Genomic DNA, 13971 nt, shown 5'->3' with positions numbered 1-13971 from the left:
CGCCGCGGCCGCCAGTGCCTCTCTCTGTCTGCGAATGCTTTCAGCTCGCCGTTGCGCGATACCTTCCTCGATCTTACGCTGCTCTTCCTCCCGCTCCCACTCTTGCTTCTTCTCTTCCAGTCGCTTGAAGAGAGCAAAGAGTCCGTCCCCTGCTCCATTTACGGGCGGCCTGCGTCTTGCGAGAAGGGAAGAGGAACGACTGACAAAGGTCGAAGATGGCATCTGCGTCGCCGGAGGTAAGGCCATACCTCCGCCATCGATGCTAGAGCCGAATGAAGAGGCAGGAGGCAACAGTGCTTGTGTGAACCTCTCTTCCGCCAGACGCTGGTCAGCCGGAAAGGGAAAGATCTCCTCGTTCATCTCGGTCAGAATGTCCCCGGTGTCTTCATCGATTTCAACGTTCCTCGAACTTGGGGAAAGAGACGGGACCTGGATGTCGTCAAAGTCCTCTAGCAATTCTTGCGCTCGTTCCGCAATCTCGCATCGGACGTTGGAGTGCGATTTCAGCAGTGACTCTGGTCCACCGAACCTTCTCTTCTTGCGGCTAGTGCCAGCGTTGCCTCCTTGACCCCAGTCGCCGGCTAGCTCGGCTAAAGTGAGTCTACTGCCTTTTCTCTTGGGATCGGTTGCTTTGACGCAAAGCATTCTCCACACATCGTCATCCTTTGTGTTGCAGAGCTTCAAGCCGCTTTCCTCGATTGTCCTCAGGAATGTAGTCTTGGCCGCCTCTGCCTGCTCGAATTCGAGCCTCTCCAGCTGCTCCAGTCGCACCATCTCCTGCTGAAGTATGTCTTCGACATTGCCAGGGGTGAGCGATCTTGCCAATGCGCAATAGGAGATGTGCCTGCGTCTGGTCGGCGGCGCCTGCTTTGGAGGAAACTCATGGGCCGGATTGCACAGAGGACATGTGCGCAGGGAGCTGAAGACGAAATTCGGTATGCTGGACACGTCGACAGGGAGCGGCTTCGGCCCCTTGACTACCTTCGGCTTCGGCAACTCCTCGGCGGCAGGCTTCGGTGACTTGACGGCTCCTGGCGTCCTGGGATTTTGAGATGGTTTTGTAATTTTCGCAGCCTTCGGCGTCTTCGCTTTTGCTTTTCCCTTTGCTTTGCTCGGTGTTTGGTTGCTGCAGACAGAAAAGGGCGCTTGTAAGCCTCAAGTATCGGTCTCCACTGAAAATGGAGATGTACTCACCTGCTCGGCTTTTTGCGTTCTCGTACTGCTTCGCTCTGACCGTCGACGGAACTGTCAGCATCCGTGTCGGAAAAGGTGATGGAATCGTCGTATGTGGCGATTGGTCCCGCACTGACCATACCGGCGGGTCTCATCGCCGTGCTTTCGTCGTGAGGCCTGCGAGGCCGGCTATCTTCGCTCTCGAAGGAGTCATTGTCCTCGATTTCTATCTTCGGGAGCTGGTGGGCTACTCTTGTGCTATTCTGCGAGCTGGACATTGTCAAAAGGCTGCGAGACTGGACGCCTGCCGCTTCAGATTCGACTTTGACCAGCCTGCTCCTTGCAAAGGCCTGCGAAGAGGGCTCTCCCTTTATGCGCTGCAAGTCGAGAGGAGCCGCCTGCCTCGCATCTTGCTGAGATGGCGGACCAAAGCTGGTTTCTGAGGATGAGGCGAAGGGAGCTGCTGCAGCCACTTCTGTACGCCGTTGTTGCGGTCGAATGGACTTTGGACTGGTGGCAGGGGCCTTGAATGAGTCGAGATGATGCTTGAAGCGAATGACATGTAGCTCTTCCTCATCTTCTTCTTCTGCCTTGAGTGCTTGAGGGTTGGGGACACCGTCCGCTGGCTCAGCGTCGTGCACCCTCTTGCGTACGGGGCGAGCACGACCTCCGCGGGCCGTCCCAGTGCCTTTGCCACGAGAGCTGCTCGTGGGATCATCGATGGCGATGAAGACGGGAGAATTTTCCTCGTCGGAGGAGATACTGATGGCTCTAGCACTTTGTGAGTGCTGCTGGGCCTGCTTGCCAGTCTGTCTCTGTGACAGCTGAGAAAAGACGACCTCGACACTTCGGCAGGACGAGGAAGACTGGCTATTGCTGGGAGAGAGAGTGGGGATCTGAGCGCGTGGAGACATCATGATGGGAGCTTGGGGATGTACAAAGGTGCAGGAGAGTCCATCGAGGGAGCTAGTCTTCCGAATCAAGGTCACCTCATTTCGTCGTGCTCTCCAGTATGGCTCTTTGGTATGCAGGGCGAGGTGATGGCGGCTGCCTTGGTCAATCTCCGTGTGGTGGTCTGGCCGGCACGGAAGTAAGGGAGCGGAAGCCAGGGAGCGGAAGGCGGAGTTTGAAGCAGAGGCGCATGGACGCGTCGGGATGCGGGGACCCCCATCAGACTCAAGACGCCTGGAAAGGGAAGCGATGCTCTTGCCTCCCCACCATTACATTCCCACATACTCGAAGCACATTTCACCCATTCACACCACCAAACCAATCTCAAAATGCCGCCCAAGAAGTCTGGATCCGGAAAGAAGAAGGCACCCACCGCATACAACGTGAGTACAACCTACCTAGAAAGAGCATCAAGACGCGCTCCGCTCTGTTGACACGTCCAGACGCTCTCTACCACCTTGCTCCGCTCATGGCTCGTTCTACACCCCTCTAGCTCTACATGAAGACCCAGCTGGAGAAGCTGAAGAAGTCTGAGCCCAACTTGGACCACAAGGAGCGCTTCAAGAAGGTCGCCGCCAGCTGGGCCAAGGACCCTTCGTGAGCATCTAGAGCTGAATCAGACGCGTGTTCAATCCGAGTAACAGCTGACCCTCCCGCGACCCTGACCTCGCTACCTTCACAGCAACCCCAAGAACAAGAAGTAGGCGAGGTCCGTGGTTGAGCACAATATGATACCAGTGATTTCTGCCTCGATAATGGGTGAGTCCTCTCGACGCGCTGCTGCCCAGTCGAGGAGAAGTCCCTGAAGACGTGCTCCTCACAAGCGAACACGGAGCTATCACGTGGACGAGGGGCCTCGTGACGTCTCTTGGATAGTCTGCTGACCATCTACCGTCTTCCATCTCCGCGTTTCACGAACAGTCTGTACCATGGCAATCTTGTAGCGAAGTAGTAGTCCTGTCATTGCGTGTCTTTCTCTGCTCCACGCTTCCTGTCTTTACCTTGTTTTGGATCTGAACCATCCTCTGGCCGCCGTCCGTACGAGTTTTGAAGGAGTGAGAGTCCGACGACTCTGAGCACATCGTCTGTCTCGTCTCACTCACAGCATTGCGACCAGGTGTGCTTGTATGGTAGCACCCCACGCGTTGCCTTCTGGTGGAGCGTGCGGAGTGGCCCCTGCACTGCATTCGCCGGGGATTGATCGGGGCGGCGTGAATGTGTGGATACGGACGACATACGCATCTTGATAGCGGGCGTGACAAGTCGAGCTCCATCGCTTCTACTTTCTGTTGCACCTCAAAGAGGTCAAGAGCATGTAGAACCGGACAAAGAAGCGTGTAGTATCTTCATTTGCCGTATTCTGCTGCTGTCTAGCCTCACAGAAGGCTCTATGCTCAGAGCCAGAACACGCATCTTGTTCCCACTCTCACTCCTCGCACATTCCCATTGAAGAAGCATCCGCCAGGTATACGTGAAGAGGGTAGCTTCTTCTCTCACATCCATCGACCGTCAGTATGAGATCGATCATCAGCAAAGTGCGCACCGGCTCCTTTTACCCTTGGGCGCGTGGGGGGAAGCTGCCTTCCTCTCTCCCACCTGCGTCTCGCGGGCGGGGGCGGCAGGTCTGTGCAGAGGGCTGGGTCTGTGCGCTTTCCGGCTCTGATCCTTGTCGCACAGCAGCAGCCATCACTCGTCTTTGTTATCTTGTCAAGCCCATCATTGATACTCGTCCCAAGTCCAGTCCAGCCTCCAGCGCCTATGGTTCGTGAACGTCAGACGTCATCTCCGTAGCAGCGCTTCGCATGTCATGCTGCGCGGTACCAGCTGTCTTGCCTGTCAGAAGGGCAAACGCAAATGCGTCCGTTCCAGCTACGATGATCCTCGGGGCTCTCCAGGGCCGTCTGACACCTCAGACACTTGCGACAGATGTCAGAGACTCGGCCTCAGCTGCTCTCTCGTCTCTCGGCAGCAATACACCTCCTCTCCTTCTTCATCGGGAACACCGGCCGCTCGCAGGACCTCGGACGGGGGAGTCACGGCTGCAGAGACGGAGATGGGGGGCCAGGTAGTTGGACCTAGGAGCGGACAGGGTAGGACGAGCGTCTTTTCTCTCGCAATGGCGGGATATCCAACAGTGCTCAACCAGACTCAGCCAGATCGCAAGGGCGATGGTGCTGGGGCCTCTTACACACTAGCCGAACTTCGTACTTGCCTAGGCGAAGTGGGGATCCGGAAGATTTCAGATTGGTGAGTAGCTGTGAGGATATACTTTGGGAAGCTATTTGTGTCCCAGCATCTGTAAAGGTAGCCGACATTTGATGCGATGCAACTCCCTCATCTCTCTAGGGTCGCAAATAATCTCATTCCCTTGTGGCCATTGTTGCCTACGCCTGAACAGCTACAGAATCGGCGTCTGTTGCCCTCCACTCTTCCGATCGAAAACGAATCTGCAGCTCGGCTACTGGAGATAGTGCAATACATTGCCGCTGCTCGTCACTTCGAGCACACCCTCGAGGATGAGTCGCTTACATACCCCGCCTGGGAGGGCGTCCTGCACATCTTCAAAACGGCCCTTGCCGAAGTTGTACTTTCCGGCGTCAACTCCTGGGATGCCTGTCTTGCTCTTCAGGTGGTGTCTGTCTTTCGTATGAGAGAACTGAAAGGTTTTGAAGATATGCCTTTCTCTCTCCTCCACTCTGCTCAGTGGGCAGCGGACAATTGGCGGTCAGGTGGTAGGCTGCAGAAAAGCGCAACACCGACTGTGGCGAGCCATAAATCCCCCTGGTTCGACATCTTATGGGCATGCAGCTCCTCGTGGCAGTTGTCCTTCTGCCTCGGAACCGCTGAGGGACAGAATCTAGTGGAGCCTCAGACTATGCCAACAGAGGTTGATATTGAGATGCTCTCGTCACAATGTCTCCTCGCCACTGCCCTCTTGGCATCAGATCGACATGCAGAACGGAGATTCCACGGCCTACAGCTCGTCTTATTGCGAGGATCTATACTACCACCGGTCAGAAGCATTTGGACAGCACTGCACGGCGATAACAGCGACTCCTCAACACTAGGCTGGGCTCTCTCTACCTGGAAGAAGGAGGAAGAAAGGTTGATGAGTGACACATCTTTGGGTGAGTAGACCTTCTCTCTTCTGGCAAGCTCCGTACCGGAGAATGCTCACTCTGTCCTCTACCCCTCTCATATAACCAATACAGGTCTGACGGGTCACAGTGAGCCGACTGATTTGATCTTGACAGAGATCAAGTTGGTCGGTGTCGTCGTCGAGGGGCGAATCCTTCGCGCTATGGCGAGCCGACATGCCCAAGCGGTCAAGTTCTTCGAACGAGTGTCCGAGATCGGTGCAAGCGCAGCTCAGGCGCGCATGCTCACTCTCTGTCTTCCCTCCTCGGACGCATCTTCGGCCTTTTCTGCAGCTCAAGAGCTCCTAGGCACAGCAGCTCGACCGCTCGCACAGCCGTCAGTATCCACTGTTCCTCACGATCTGCGAATGCCACCGGAGATGACCCTGGGCTGCCTCTTCTCCGCTGCCTCTGTACTCCTTGACCTGCACGTCCCGATGCTCAGATTGTCGTACATCACAAAAGACACAAGTGCCGCTTCGGCAATGCAGATTCACTTCGCTTGGCAGCTGCTCTGCGGCTGCATGTTGGATGAAGAGCGATCAGGAGTCGATTTTGATATAGCCGCACGCTGTAGATCGATTGCGGCAGCAGCACCCCCTCCAGGCTTGGGCGACTGGGAAACAGGCGGAATACTGTGAGGGCGAGGGCACCGCCCATGGCTACTATGGAAGACAAGGAGGGAGGGTATCGGGAACTGAATCATCCTTTAGGCGACTTCCCTCCGTCTACGCTAGGGGCCACTGCTGTCTCTACATCTGCGTCGGAGTCAGCATCAGCTTGATGACTCTTGCTGGGTGCAGCCATTGCCGTCGCTAGGAGACAAGCACAAGTGCACCACTCCATTGCAGTTGCCAGCACGGCTTCTTTGATGACAAAGGAAGTCTCAAAGCTACCTCCATAGGCGCCGCTGTAGATGTAGGGTCCAGCGAACTAAGGGGGATTGCGGTCGGTGATGTATGTCAGCAAAGGTCACCAAACTTGGGCTTGCACACGGCAAGACTTACGTTGATCATACTGTCGACTGCTTGGGCCAGGCCAAAGGCACCTCGGACTACGATGAACGGGCAAGCGGCCACCAGTATCGTAATCTCCGTCCTCAATTTAGACGAGACCCTCTTGGACCTGGTGAATGCGTCGTGGCCTAGTGCCGTCACCGCAAATATGGTGATGGCGAGAAATATGCCCTGACCGACACCTCTCAAGGCCTTGGAAGATTGGATGAGGGGCGCATCCGTCTCCCATGCTTCAACGATCTTGTCTCTGTCCATGGCAAGGGGAAGCAGACCACCGACGATGACCAGTGCATTGGCAGCGCCTAGCATCTGCGCAGCGCAATCGGAGGGGGACGGGGGAGGGGCAATGGGTCAGGCGAAATGAAAGGATAGTATGCTTCGTCGCGCTCCTGGGCTACGTACCAAGTCAAGAATAAATTCGGGCGACTGGGACGCTTCCTTGTAGCTGAGCTTGAGGTAGCTCTTGTCTGACTTGCCGTGGACCCATGAGTGACCGAAGGATCGTCTTTGCCAAGAGATCAATTGTCGCAGGATACAGAGGACTAGTGTGAGGTAGCCCTGCGGCGCAGTAGAGCATGTCGGGAAGGATCGAACATCAGTACAAGATCGGACTTGAAAGTCCGTCTGACAATTCTGTGCCTTACCTCGGCAGAGAGCGTGATGAAAGCCTTTAACAGTGCCAGTCCTGTAGATGAAGCCACTCCATACTGGTCCAGGGCGATCCCGACGCTCTGGGCGCCGAGACGTACGACGACGTGGAAGAGGAGAAAGGCCCAGCGACTTTTGAAGCTGGAGCGTTGGGCCGCAAAGCCTGCAACGAGGCAGATGAAGACGATGCCTGAACAGTGGGGTAAGTGGTGAGGGGGGGCGTGGTTGGTACATCGAGATGAGCTCTACGGTCGTGCTGCTTGTGCCTACACATGGGCTGACTTACTGTACAGGACCAAGAAGACAGTCGAGGTAATACCGAATGGGTGCAGTGCCATGGTGGAAAAATTGAGTAGGGTGCTTGCTGTGTGCTCGACTTGATGACTCAAACCCTCCCTCCGTTGTGCCTCCGACCCCCCCTCTTCTATATCTCCCATTGAGCAATGGGACGAGCAATGGTACCGCCGTCCCCGCTCATGCGTCCGCTCGGCCCTAGTGCCTAAAGGTGCGTACCGCCGGAGGAGGAAGGCTATTTCCATCACCATCTTGCCCCTGCACAGACCTGCTCCTCCGCTCCCGCTCCCGCCCTCGCTTCCGAGCCGAGCCCAGCCGAGCCCGAGGGTAAATCGAGAGGGACGCCCAGTCTGGCCTCCGTTCCGTCTTTGCCCCCCGCTCCGATTGTGGTGAACGCGCTTCCGCGTGCCTCGAGGGGAGTCTGTGCATGGGCGCGTGCGGGGGAAATGATGCTCAGTCTATCTCGGCCGATGATCGGCGAAGCGGCTTACGACGTTCCGATAGCAGTCCTCCTCAAGCCAGCAGCACATCTTCCTTCCCTTTACGGCTCCATCTTCCTCATCGCAGCTCAGACAAAAGATGCTCGCTCGCATCGTAGCCGCACTGGCATTAGCAGCTACCGCTGTAACAGCCTCTCAGATCCCCTTCGTGTCCTACACAGATGGCAGCGCCAACAGCTTTGCCGCCTCGGCATTCCCAGGGGAGCCTGCCTATATGCAGCCCACTGTCAACATCGAGCTGCCCTTTGACCCGCTAGCCCACGCCTTTGCCGGTGGTCTCAAGCCTCACGAGCTCGTTGCTGCTCAGAATGGGAGCTACGCCCGTCTCACCCACCGAGATTTCCCACAGATGAGCATTCGTATCAAGAAGCACGGCGGTAGTGGTAATGTTGCAGGCAAGGCCCATGCTGCAGATCTCGACCCGGAGGCCTTTTGCGACCCTACTGTGACCTCCTGGACGGGCTATATCGACCTCATAGACGGCAAATCTCTCTTCTTCTACTTCTTCGAGTCTCGCTCCTCACCCGAGGAAGACCCGCTAGTCTTCTGGACCAATGGTGGACCGGGAGCCTCCAGCGCCTTTGGTCTCTTCATGGAGCATGGTCCCTGTCGGGTTTCCAGCCCGGAGAGGCAAGAGGGTCCACCCATCAATGGCACGACGCACTTCGACTACTCTTGGAACACCCGCGCAAACATGATCTACGTTGAGCAGCCCGCCGGTGTTGGATACTCCTACGTGCGCTTTGGTGAGGGCACCTGGGACGCGGAACAGGCTGGGAGGGACATCTACTCCTTCTTCCGAATCTTCTTCTCTGCTTTTGAGCAGTTCAGGTCGAATGACTTTTACCTTGCTGGAGAGTCTTACGGCGGAAGATACATCCCACGCTTCGCGGCGGAGATGGTAGACCAGGATGCTGCGCTCCTCGCTGCGGCCAAGAAGGCTGGTAAGGAGCCCGAGGCGGGAACGATCATGGATCTCAAGGGAATCCTGATCGGAAACGGCGTGGCACAGTGGAGTATAACCTACGAATCATACTACGATATGGCCTGTACTCAGCTCTCGGGCAATGGCGTACCCCGTCTGTCCCTGCTGGAGTGCGGAGAGATGAAGGCTTGGACCAAGCGCTGCAAGCGCGACGTGGCCCAATACTGCGAGGACGAATACTCTGCCGAGAACTGTGAAGCTGCTCGAAGCGTCTGCTCCGATAAGCTCGAGGAGGTGTGGACCTCAAGGTACAACCCGTACGATGTGACCGACGACTGTAAAGCGGGCATAGAGGTGCTGTGCTATGCAGAGACGGACTGGATTGCCGCTTACCTCGATCGAGACGATGTAAGATCGCTAGTGGGCGCTGCTCCTCGGAGCCAGGTGAGTGCCAGTTCTCTCTTCTCTGCTCTCTGTTCCGTAACATCGCTGATAAACAGTTCCTCCACTGTACCTCCCCTTGACAGACCGGCACGTACAAGATCGCCTCGAAGGAAGTCGCCTCGCGCTTCTTCAAATGCCAAGACGTCCTCCGTGGTTCCTACAATTACATTGCTGGTCTCTTAGATCGAAACATTCCCGTTCTAGTCCTGAGCGGGAATGCCGACTTTGTGTGCAATACCCTCAGCACCATTCGATACCTCGACACGATCGTCTATCCAGGAGCGGTACAGCTGCAGAAGAACCTTAGGGAGTGGAAAGTGGATGGAAAGAGGGTGGGATTGACTGCCAAGGGAGGAAACTTGAGTGAGTACCCTCGCTGTGCTCCGATGAGGAATTCTTCTCTCTTTTGCTGACGGCTGAATCGTATCGCTGTGCCCCCTCCCGCAGCATACGCGACCATCGACGGTGCACCTCACCTGGTGCCCTACAAGGTAGAGCACGCCATTCCCGCCCTTGCCCTCTTCAACCGCTGGCTCGCCGGAGATAAGATCTGATCGAGGGCAAGCCAGCCAGCCAGCCACTTTGGCAGCTCTCGAAACAGACGATCGGCGATCCGCGTTCGGCGGTCAGGAGAGGGAGTAGGAAGGGAGGTAGGACGGATGAAGCAATTCAAGGATAGATTAGGAACAGCATTGTCGATGAGGAGAAATCAGGACCAATTGCACACAGTCTTTGATCATGCTTCCAGGGTGGGAATCGCTGATTGCTACTGGCTAGATGTTGAATGCTGCTGGTATTGACACAAATGGAGGAAGAACCTACTTGGACGTACTTCTGCACATGCACGTGCACGTGCAGATGCGACTGTAATGATCCTCAAAGGAAAACGAAAACGAAAGTGAAATGAATCGAAACGAATGCGAATGCGAAGAGTAAAAGCAGAAGAAAAGGCTATAGCAACAAGGTGTGATATGCAAGAAAGGAGAGAGAGAGACCATGTGAAAGGGGGGCAATCATGAAGGTGTTGAGAACAGAGCATGACGTCGTGGAGTGTAGTAGTCCGATGGTGTGGTGTGGTGTGGTGTAGTGTACGCGACGGGGGAAAAGTGATGATACATGGGGGTTCGTTTGCTTTTGTTTTGTCGCAGGATGCGGAGCGCACATGAATGCTGAGCTTCCGTCCCCCTGCTTGTGTGACGATTGGTAGCAATCGAAGCGCGATGCTGCTGATGATGTGCGCTTGTGCTCTTGCGGCTTTACTGGTCCATCTCCATCTCCTTGACCTCGATGAGCCTCTCAAGGTCTTTACAGACCATGTCCATCGTCGGCCTCTTTCTCGGGTCCGTATCCCACATCCTATTGAGCAGCTTGACAATCTCCTCTCCAAATTGCGCTGCAATCTTATCTGTAGGGGGTCTCTTACCCTCTTTACCCACCTCTTCATAGATGACAAAGTCGTTCATGCCTTCAAAAGGGTAGCTCTTGTAGTCCTCGTACCACTGTAGAGTCTCCCAAAAAGTCATGGCAGCGGACCATACGTCGACTTTTTCATTGTACTGTGGCTGGCGACACCACAGCTCTACTGCCTGCCAGTTGATCGTGCCCACTACGCTCTTCATCTTGGAGCGCTGTGAGGTCTTGACACGCGCTAGGCCAAAGTCGTTGATCTTGCACGAGCGCTCGCGTGTTACGAGAACATTGGACGACTTCACGTCGCGGTGAACAATCGAGTGCATGTGGAGATACTCGAGGCCCTTGGCGGTTTCGAGGAGCATTCTAAAGATCTGCAAGTCAGGGGGTGGCTTGACATTGCGCACATAGTCCCATAGGTCTCCATTTGAGCAGAGCTCCGAGACAATCATGCAGGGAATGCCAGTCTTGGCAGTGTCCTCTGGGATACTGACCCCAATGAAGCGGACGATGTTCTCGTGCTTGAGATCTCGCAACAGGCCGAGCTCCTTGATGTCCATCTCTGTGAGCTTCTCCCTGATGTCGGCAATGGCCACCTTGTTGCGACGCTTGCCGACCTTCCAAATCCCGACAAAGACGTCCTTGAAGCCACCAGATCCGATGCGCGAGAGCTTTTCGAGCTGACGAGCTGGTATCTCCTTGTCAGTGAGATTGAGGGACTCGAGGTCAAGACCATTGAGTTCATCAACATTCTCTGGCCCAGCGCTGACGGCACCTGCGTTACGATCAGACAAAGGCGGGGTCGGAGGCTTGGTCTTGACTGCCTTGACCTTGCCGCCTCCAGCTTGTGCCTTCTTGGGAGGCGAGACAGGTTTGAGGGGCTGCACAGAAGAGCCTAGGGCTTCTGAAGCGTCGTGCACCTGCACAGTACCCTTGATTCGGACCTTGCCGTTGCGCAGACGACGCATCTTGGAGGGGCTGGGGGCAGAAGGGCCGTAGTCGTCCGCCACCTCTTCGTCATCCGGCACATCGGTGATGTCGGATTCATCATGCTGATCTTCCTCTCGCTCCGTAGCTTCGCCTTGCTCGTCGTCTTCGTCTCCATCGTCTCTTTCGTCATCTCCGTTGATGGCTTCGCCGTCCGTCTGACTTGAGGTGGGGAAGGCTTGTTCTCCATCGTCTCCTGCTGAGTCGTCGTCGTCATGAGCTTCTTCCCTTGACTCATGCCCACCGGTCATATCCTCGTCGTCCGAATCGACCTGCAGATTCTGTCGAGCCACAGTCTTTGCACGCCTTTGCTTGGTCTTGCGCCGAGGAGGCACAGCAGGGACAGAGTCGACCCAATCTTCATCCATCTTCTCGTCGGGTGGCGAGGGAGCCTTGAGACTCCTACCGAGGGCCAGAGACTTGGACGACTTCATTTTGCGAAGTTTGTTCTTCACTGGAGACGGGTCAGGCAGCGCAGGTGCGGCCCTCTTGACGCCCGCCATTGGACCCCGCATACGAGTACGTGCTCGTGCAGGAGAGGATGCTGCAAATTGCATAGATCTTGCGTTCCTCAATCGATTGACCAAGGGCGTTGCTGATGTCTGAGGGTCTTCGTCTGTGCGATAGTTGCCAGTGGCGCGCTGAGGACTGATGACTCGGGACGGCCGAACTCCCTTGATCTTTCGGCCGCTTCCAGCGGATTTTGCTGATGATGACAGACCGGCGAAAACATCCTCGAGGCGAGGCTGGCGGAGAGGCTTGCGCTTGCGGCTAGCAGCCGTACCTGCAAGGCCTTCTGCCTCAGTCTCTTCCCCTCCACCTTCATGGCCAGCTTCATCGCCCTGGCTCTCATCACTCTCGTCGGTATAGTCTGCTGACTGGCTAGAGACAGATCGCTTGGACATACCGCTGGCTTGCCTCCTATTCTTGAACGAGCCCGACGCAGCACGAGACGATTCGTACCGGCGGCGGGGGTCTCTTTGTCCGATCAAGGTCTCGATCAGCTGAGCCCGGGTCAAGCCATCAGAGGGTACACCAGCTTGACGAGCAAGGGCTACGAGTCTATCTTTTCGAAGACGCTCGAGCTGGGTAGCTGGCGCTAGAGTCAAAAGCAAGTAGTCTGTAAAGGGTGGGCCAAAGTAGAAGGTCAGTACAGGTATGCCCACATCACTTTGATCAGCGCATACTGACCTTCGTTAGCTCGGCTTTCTTCGTCCTCTGCATCACTGCTAACATCCTCATCGTACTCGGCGTGTTCGTCGTTGCGGGGTTTCGAGCTACTTGGCTGTCGCGAGAGCCTCCTCCGGTCCACTACAGTTGTGTCTGCCAGTGTTTCAGGGCTGAGACTTGCATCTCGACCGCTACTGGTCCCTCTGGCCTGTCTCGGCCTCGTGGGCGAAGAGGTGGCGGAGTGGCTCTCGATGGCAAGAGCTCGCAACTCACGCCGTAGACTTAGACTCGACTTGGATGTCCTACGAGAGATGTGGGAGCCTGAGCTGTCTTCAGAGCCAGAAATCGAGCGAAGGGACGATGTAGAATCGTGGGACAGCGGAGCGCTGACCGAAGCTGGCTCCTTGGCAGTCCTGTACGATACGGCACGGGAGGAAACTCCACTGCTACCTCGTGTCCTCGGAAGGCTCGGTCGCTTGCGCTTCACGCCCGCGCTCGAAGCGACAGACCCACCTGCCTCATCGAGGCCGAGGTCCAGCGGTGACTCAATGGTAGCAGCCGCTGCTGCCGCTGCCGCTGAGCGAGTTCGAGAGCTGGCAGCTCGTTGGTGGCTAGGGCGGGAGAAGAAGGACGACGATGAAGCTGTTGTAGAAGCCATTGGCTCACGAAGTCGCTGCCCAAGGGGGCGCTTCCTGCTAAGGGTCTTAAGGGAAGGCTTTCCTTGCTGCTCAGCAGGGCTCTCTTGTGACTGGCTCCTCTTGGTCTGTCTTCGATTCTGGCTATTGCTGGTGATGCTATTGTCGATGTTGCGTTCAGTGTTCCTCCTCCTGCTGCTGCTGCTGCTTGTTCCGCTTCCTCCAAAGATGGATCGGCGGGCTGCCCCAAGGTTCAGCAGGTCGAAGTTGGAGGATAGGATCTCGGATCGCATGATTTAGGCTCACACGACCTTCCAAGAACCGTAAGCTGCAGCTCAAGTCCTTGTATGCTATGAGGCTGGTGTGCCGGTGGTCGGTCGCTGAGCTGAGCTCTGGGCGAACAGACGGAAGTGCGGTGGGCGGGGAATGCTGTCACAGGCTTGGATATTGTCCGAAGGTGGTGAGGTGAGGGGTCAATGCTGTCGTCTTCGACGGGAGAGACTAGCAGGGACACATTGGGAGGGTACGCCGCTGTCAAGGGTGGTAGAAGCAGACGATGTCGGGCGTGAGGGCGCGGTGAGGAGGAGGAGGGCTTCCAGGAAAACAAGGCTGGTGGTGCGCCTTGCTTCTCGTAAGGGAACCGCCCGGCGTCGGACGTAGAGGCGTGTCTCCGCCTGTCCC

The 13971-nt window shown here is 56.3% G+C and overlaps 7 protein-coding genes across 7 annotated transcripts; 3 read left to right on the top strand and 4 right to left on the bottom strand.

The window, feature by feature from the left end:
• Positions 1-636: 636 nt before the first annotated feature.
• Positions 637-2220, bottom strand: BCV69DRAFT_8714 (hypothetical protein). Its single transcript, XM_025495591.1, has 3 exons — positions 1195-2220; positions 942-1126; positions 637-844 (listed from the first exon to the last, which is right to left on the bottom strand). Exons 1-3 carry the CDS (start codon positions 2088-2090, stop codon positions 705-707), a joined length of 1221 nt encoding a protein of 406 aa, XP_025350899.1. The 5' UTR covers positions 2091-2220; the 3' UTR covers positions 637-704.
• Positions 2221-2407: 187 nt separating this feature from the next.
• BCV69DRAFT_309611 (hypothetical protein) lies at positions 2408-3159 on the top strand. The gene is made up of 3 exons (XM_025494729.1): positions 2408-2507; positions 2618-2721; positions 2807-3159. The coding sequence occupies exons 1-3, from the start codon at positions 2454-2456 to the stop codon at positions 2826-2828; spliced, it is 180 nt and encodes a 59-aa protein (XP_025350898.1). The 5' UTR covers positions 2408-2453; the 3' UTR covers positions 2829-3159.
• Positions 3160-3800: 641 nt separating this feature from the next.
• BCV69DRAFT_8570 (hypothetical protein) lies at positions 3801-6061 on the top strand. The gene is made up of 3 exons (XM_025495582.1): positions 3801-4371; positions 4471-5252; positions 5337-6061. Exons 1-3 carry the CDS (start codon positions 3932-3934, stop codon positions 5900-5902), a joined length of 1788 nt encoding a protein of 595 aa, XP_025350897.1. The 5' UTR covers positions 3801-3931; the 3' UTR covers positions 5903-6061.
• Positions 5964-7263, bottom strand: BCV69DRAFT_296052 (hypothetical protein; the record flags this gene model as incomplete). The annotated part of the gene is made up of 5 exons (XM_025493962.1): positions 5964-6194; positions 6269-6586; positions 6680-6835; positions 6922-7115; positions 7212-7263. The coding sequence occupies 5 exons, from the start codon at positions 7261-7263 to the stop codon at positions 5964-5966; spliced, it is 951 nt and encodes a 316-aa protein (XP_025350896.1).
• A 670-nt stretch (positions 7264-7933) lies between these two features.
• Positions 7934-9642, top strand: BCV69DRAFT_243231 (alpha/beta-hydrolase; the record flags this gene model as incomplete). Its single annotated transcript, XM_025490055.1, has 3 exons — positions 7934-9088; positions 9172-9451; positions 9536-9642. The coding sequence occupies 3 exons, from the start codon at positions 7934-7936 to the stop codon at positions 9640-9642; spliced, it is 1542 nt and encodes a 513-aa protein (XP_025350895.1).
• Positions 9643-10344: 702 nt separating this feature from the next.
• BCV69DRAFT_243856 (kinase-like protein) lies at positions 10345-11466 on the bottom strand (the record flags this gene model as incomplete). Its single annotated transcript, XM_025490085.1, has 1 exon — positions 10345-11466. One exon carries the CDS (start codon positions 11464-11466, stop codon positions 10345-10347), a length of 1122 nt encoding a protein of 373 aa, XP_025350894.1.
• Positions 11467-11484: 18 nt separating this feature from the next.
• Positions 11485-13703, bottom strand: BCV69DRAFT_8537 (hypothetical protein). Its single transcript, XM_025495577.1, has 3 exons — positions 12677-13703; positions 11915-12605; positions 11485-11843 (listed from the first exon to the last, which is right to left on the bottom strand). The coding sequence occupies exons 1-3, from the start codon at positions 13581-13583 to the stop codon at positions 11720-11722; spliced, it is 1722 nt and encodes a 573-aa protein (XP_025350893.1). The 5' UTR covers positions 13584-13703; the 3' UTR covers positions 11485-11719.
• Between the last annotated feature and the right edge of the window lie 268 nt (positions 13704-13971).

This window comes from Pseudomicrostroma glucosiphilum (assembly GCF_003144135.1).
Source record: "Pseudomicrostroma glucosiphilum strain MCA 4718 unplaced genomic scaffold BCV69scaffold_1, whole genome shotgun sequence".
Lineage (NCBI taxonomy): Eukaryota > Fungi > Basidiomycota > Exobasidiomycetes > Microstromatales > Microstromataceae > Microstroma > Microstroma glucosiphilum.
The sequence above is the reverse complement of the archived record's forward strand: the minus strand, read 5'-3'. Positions and strand labels throughout refer to the sequence as shown.

What these genes read in the sequence shown, in the direction of transcription:
- BCV69DRAFT_8714 (XM_025495591.1), bottom strand. Translation starts at nt 2,090, where the DNA reads ATGATGTCTCCACGCGCTCAGATCCCCACTCTCTCTCCCAGCAATAGC. An exon ending in GAACGCAAAAAGCCGAGCAG is followed by an intron (nt 1,127 to 1,194) that starts GTGAGTACATCT and finishes TTCTGTCTGCAG; the next exon opens with CAACCAAACACCGAGCAAAG. An exon ending in GCTCCCTGTCGACGTGTCCA is followed by an intron (nt 845 to 941) that starts GCATACCGAATT and finishes GACCAGACGCAG; the next exon opens with GCACATCTCCTATTGCGCAT.
- BCV69DRAFT_309611 (XM_025494729.1), top strand. Translation starts at nt 2,454, where the DNA reads ATGCCGCCCAAGAAGTCTGGATCCGGAAAGAAGAAGGCACCCACCGCA. An exon ending in AGGCACCCACCGCATACAAC is followed by an intron (nt 2,508 to 2,617) that starts GTGAGTACAACC and finishes ACACCCCTCTAG; the next exon opens with CTCTACATGAAGACCCAGCT. An exon ending in AGCTGGGCCAAGGACCCTTC is followed by an intron (nt 2,722 to 2,806) that starts GTGAGCATCTAG and finishes CTACCTTCACAG; the next exon opens with CAACCCCAAGAACAAGAAGT.
- BCV69DRAFT_8570 (XM_025495582.1), top strand. Translation starts at nt 3,932, where the DNA reads ATGCTGCGCGGTACCAGCTGTCTTGCCTGTCAGAAGGGCAAACGCAAA. An exon ending in ATCCGGAAGATTTCAGATTG is followed by an intron (nt 4,372 to 4,470) that starts GTGAGTAGCTGT and finishes TCATCTCTCTAG; the next exon opens with GGTCGCAAATAATCTCATTC. An exon ending in GATGAGTGACACATCTTTGG is followed by an intron (nt 5,253 to 5,336) that starts GTGAGTAGACCT and finishes TAACCAATACAG; the next exon opens with GTCTGACGGGTCACAGTGAG.
- BCV69DRAFT_8537 (XM_025495577.1), bottom strand. Translation starts at nt 13,583, where the DNA reads ATGCGATCCGAGATCCTATCCTCCAACTTCGACCTGCTGAACCTTGGG. An exon ending in AGAAAGCCGAGCTAACGAAG is followed by an intron (nt 12,606 to 12,676) that starts GTCAGTATGCGC and finishes CACCCTTTACAG; the next exon opens with ACTACTTGCTTTTGACTCTA. An exon ending in AACAAACTTCGCAAAATGAA is followed by an intron (nt 11,844 to 11,914) that starts GTCGTCCAAGTC and finishes AGATGGATGAAG; the next exon opens with ATTGGGTCGACTCTGTCCCT.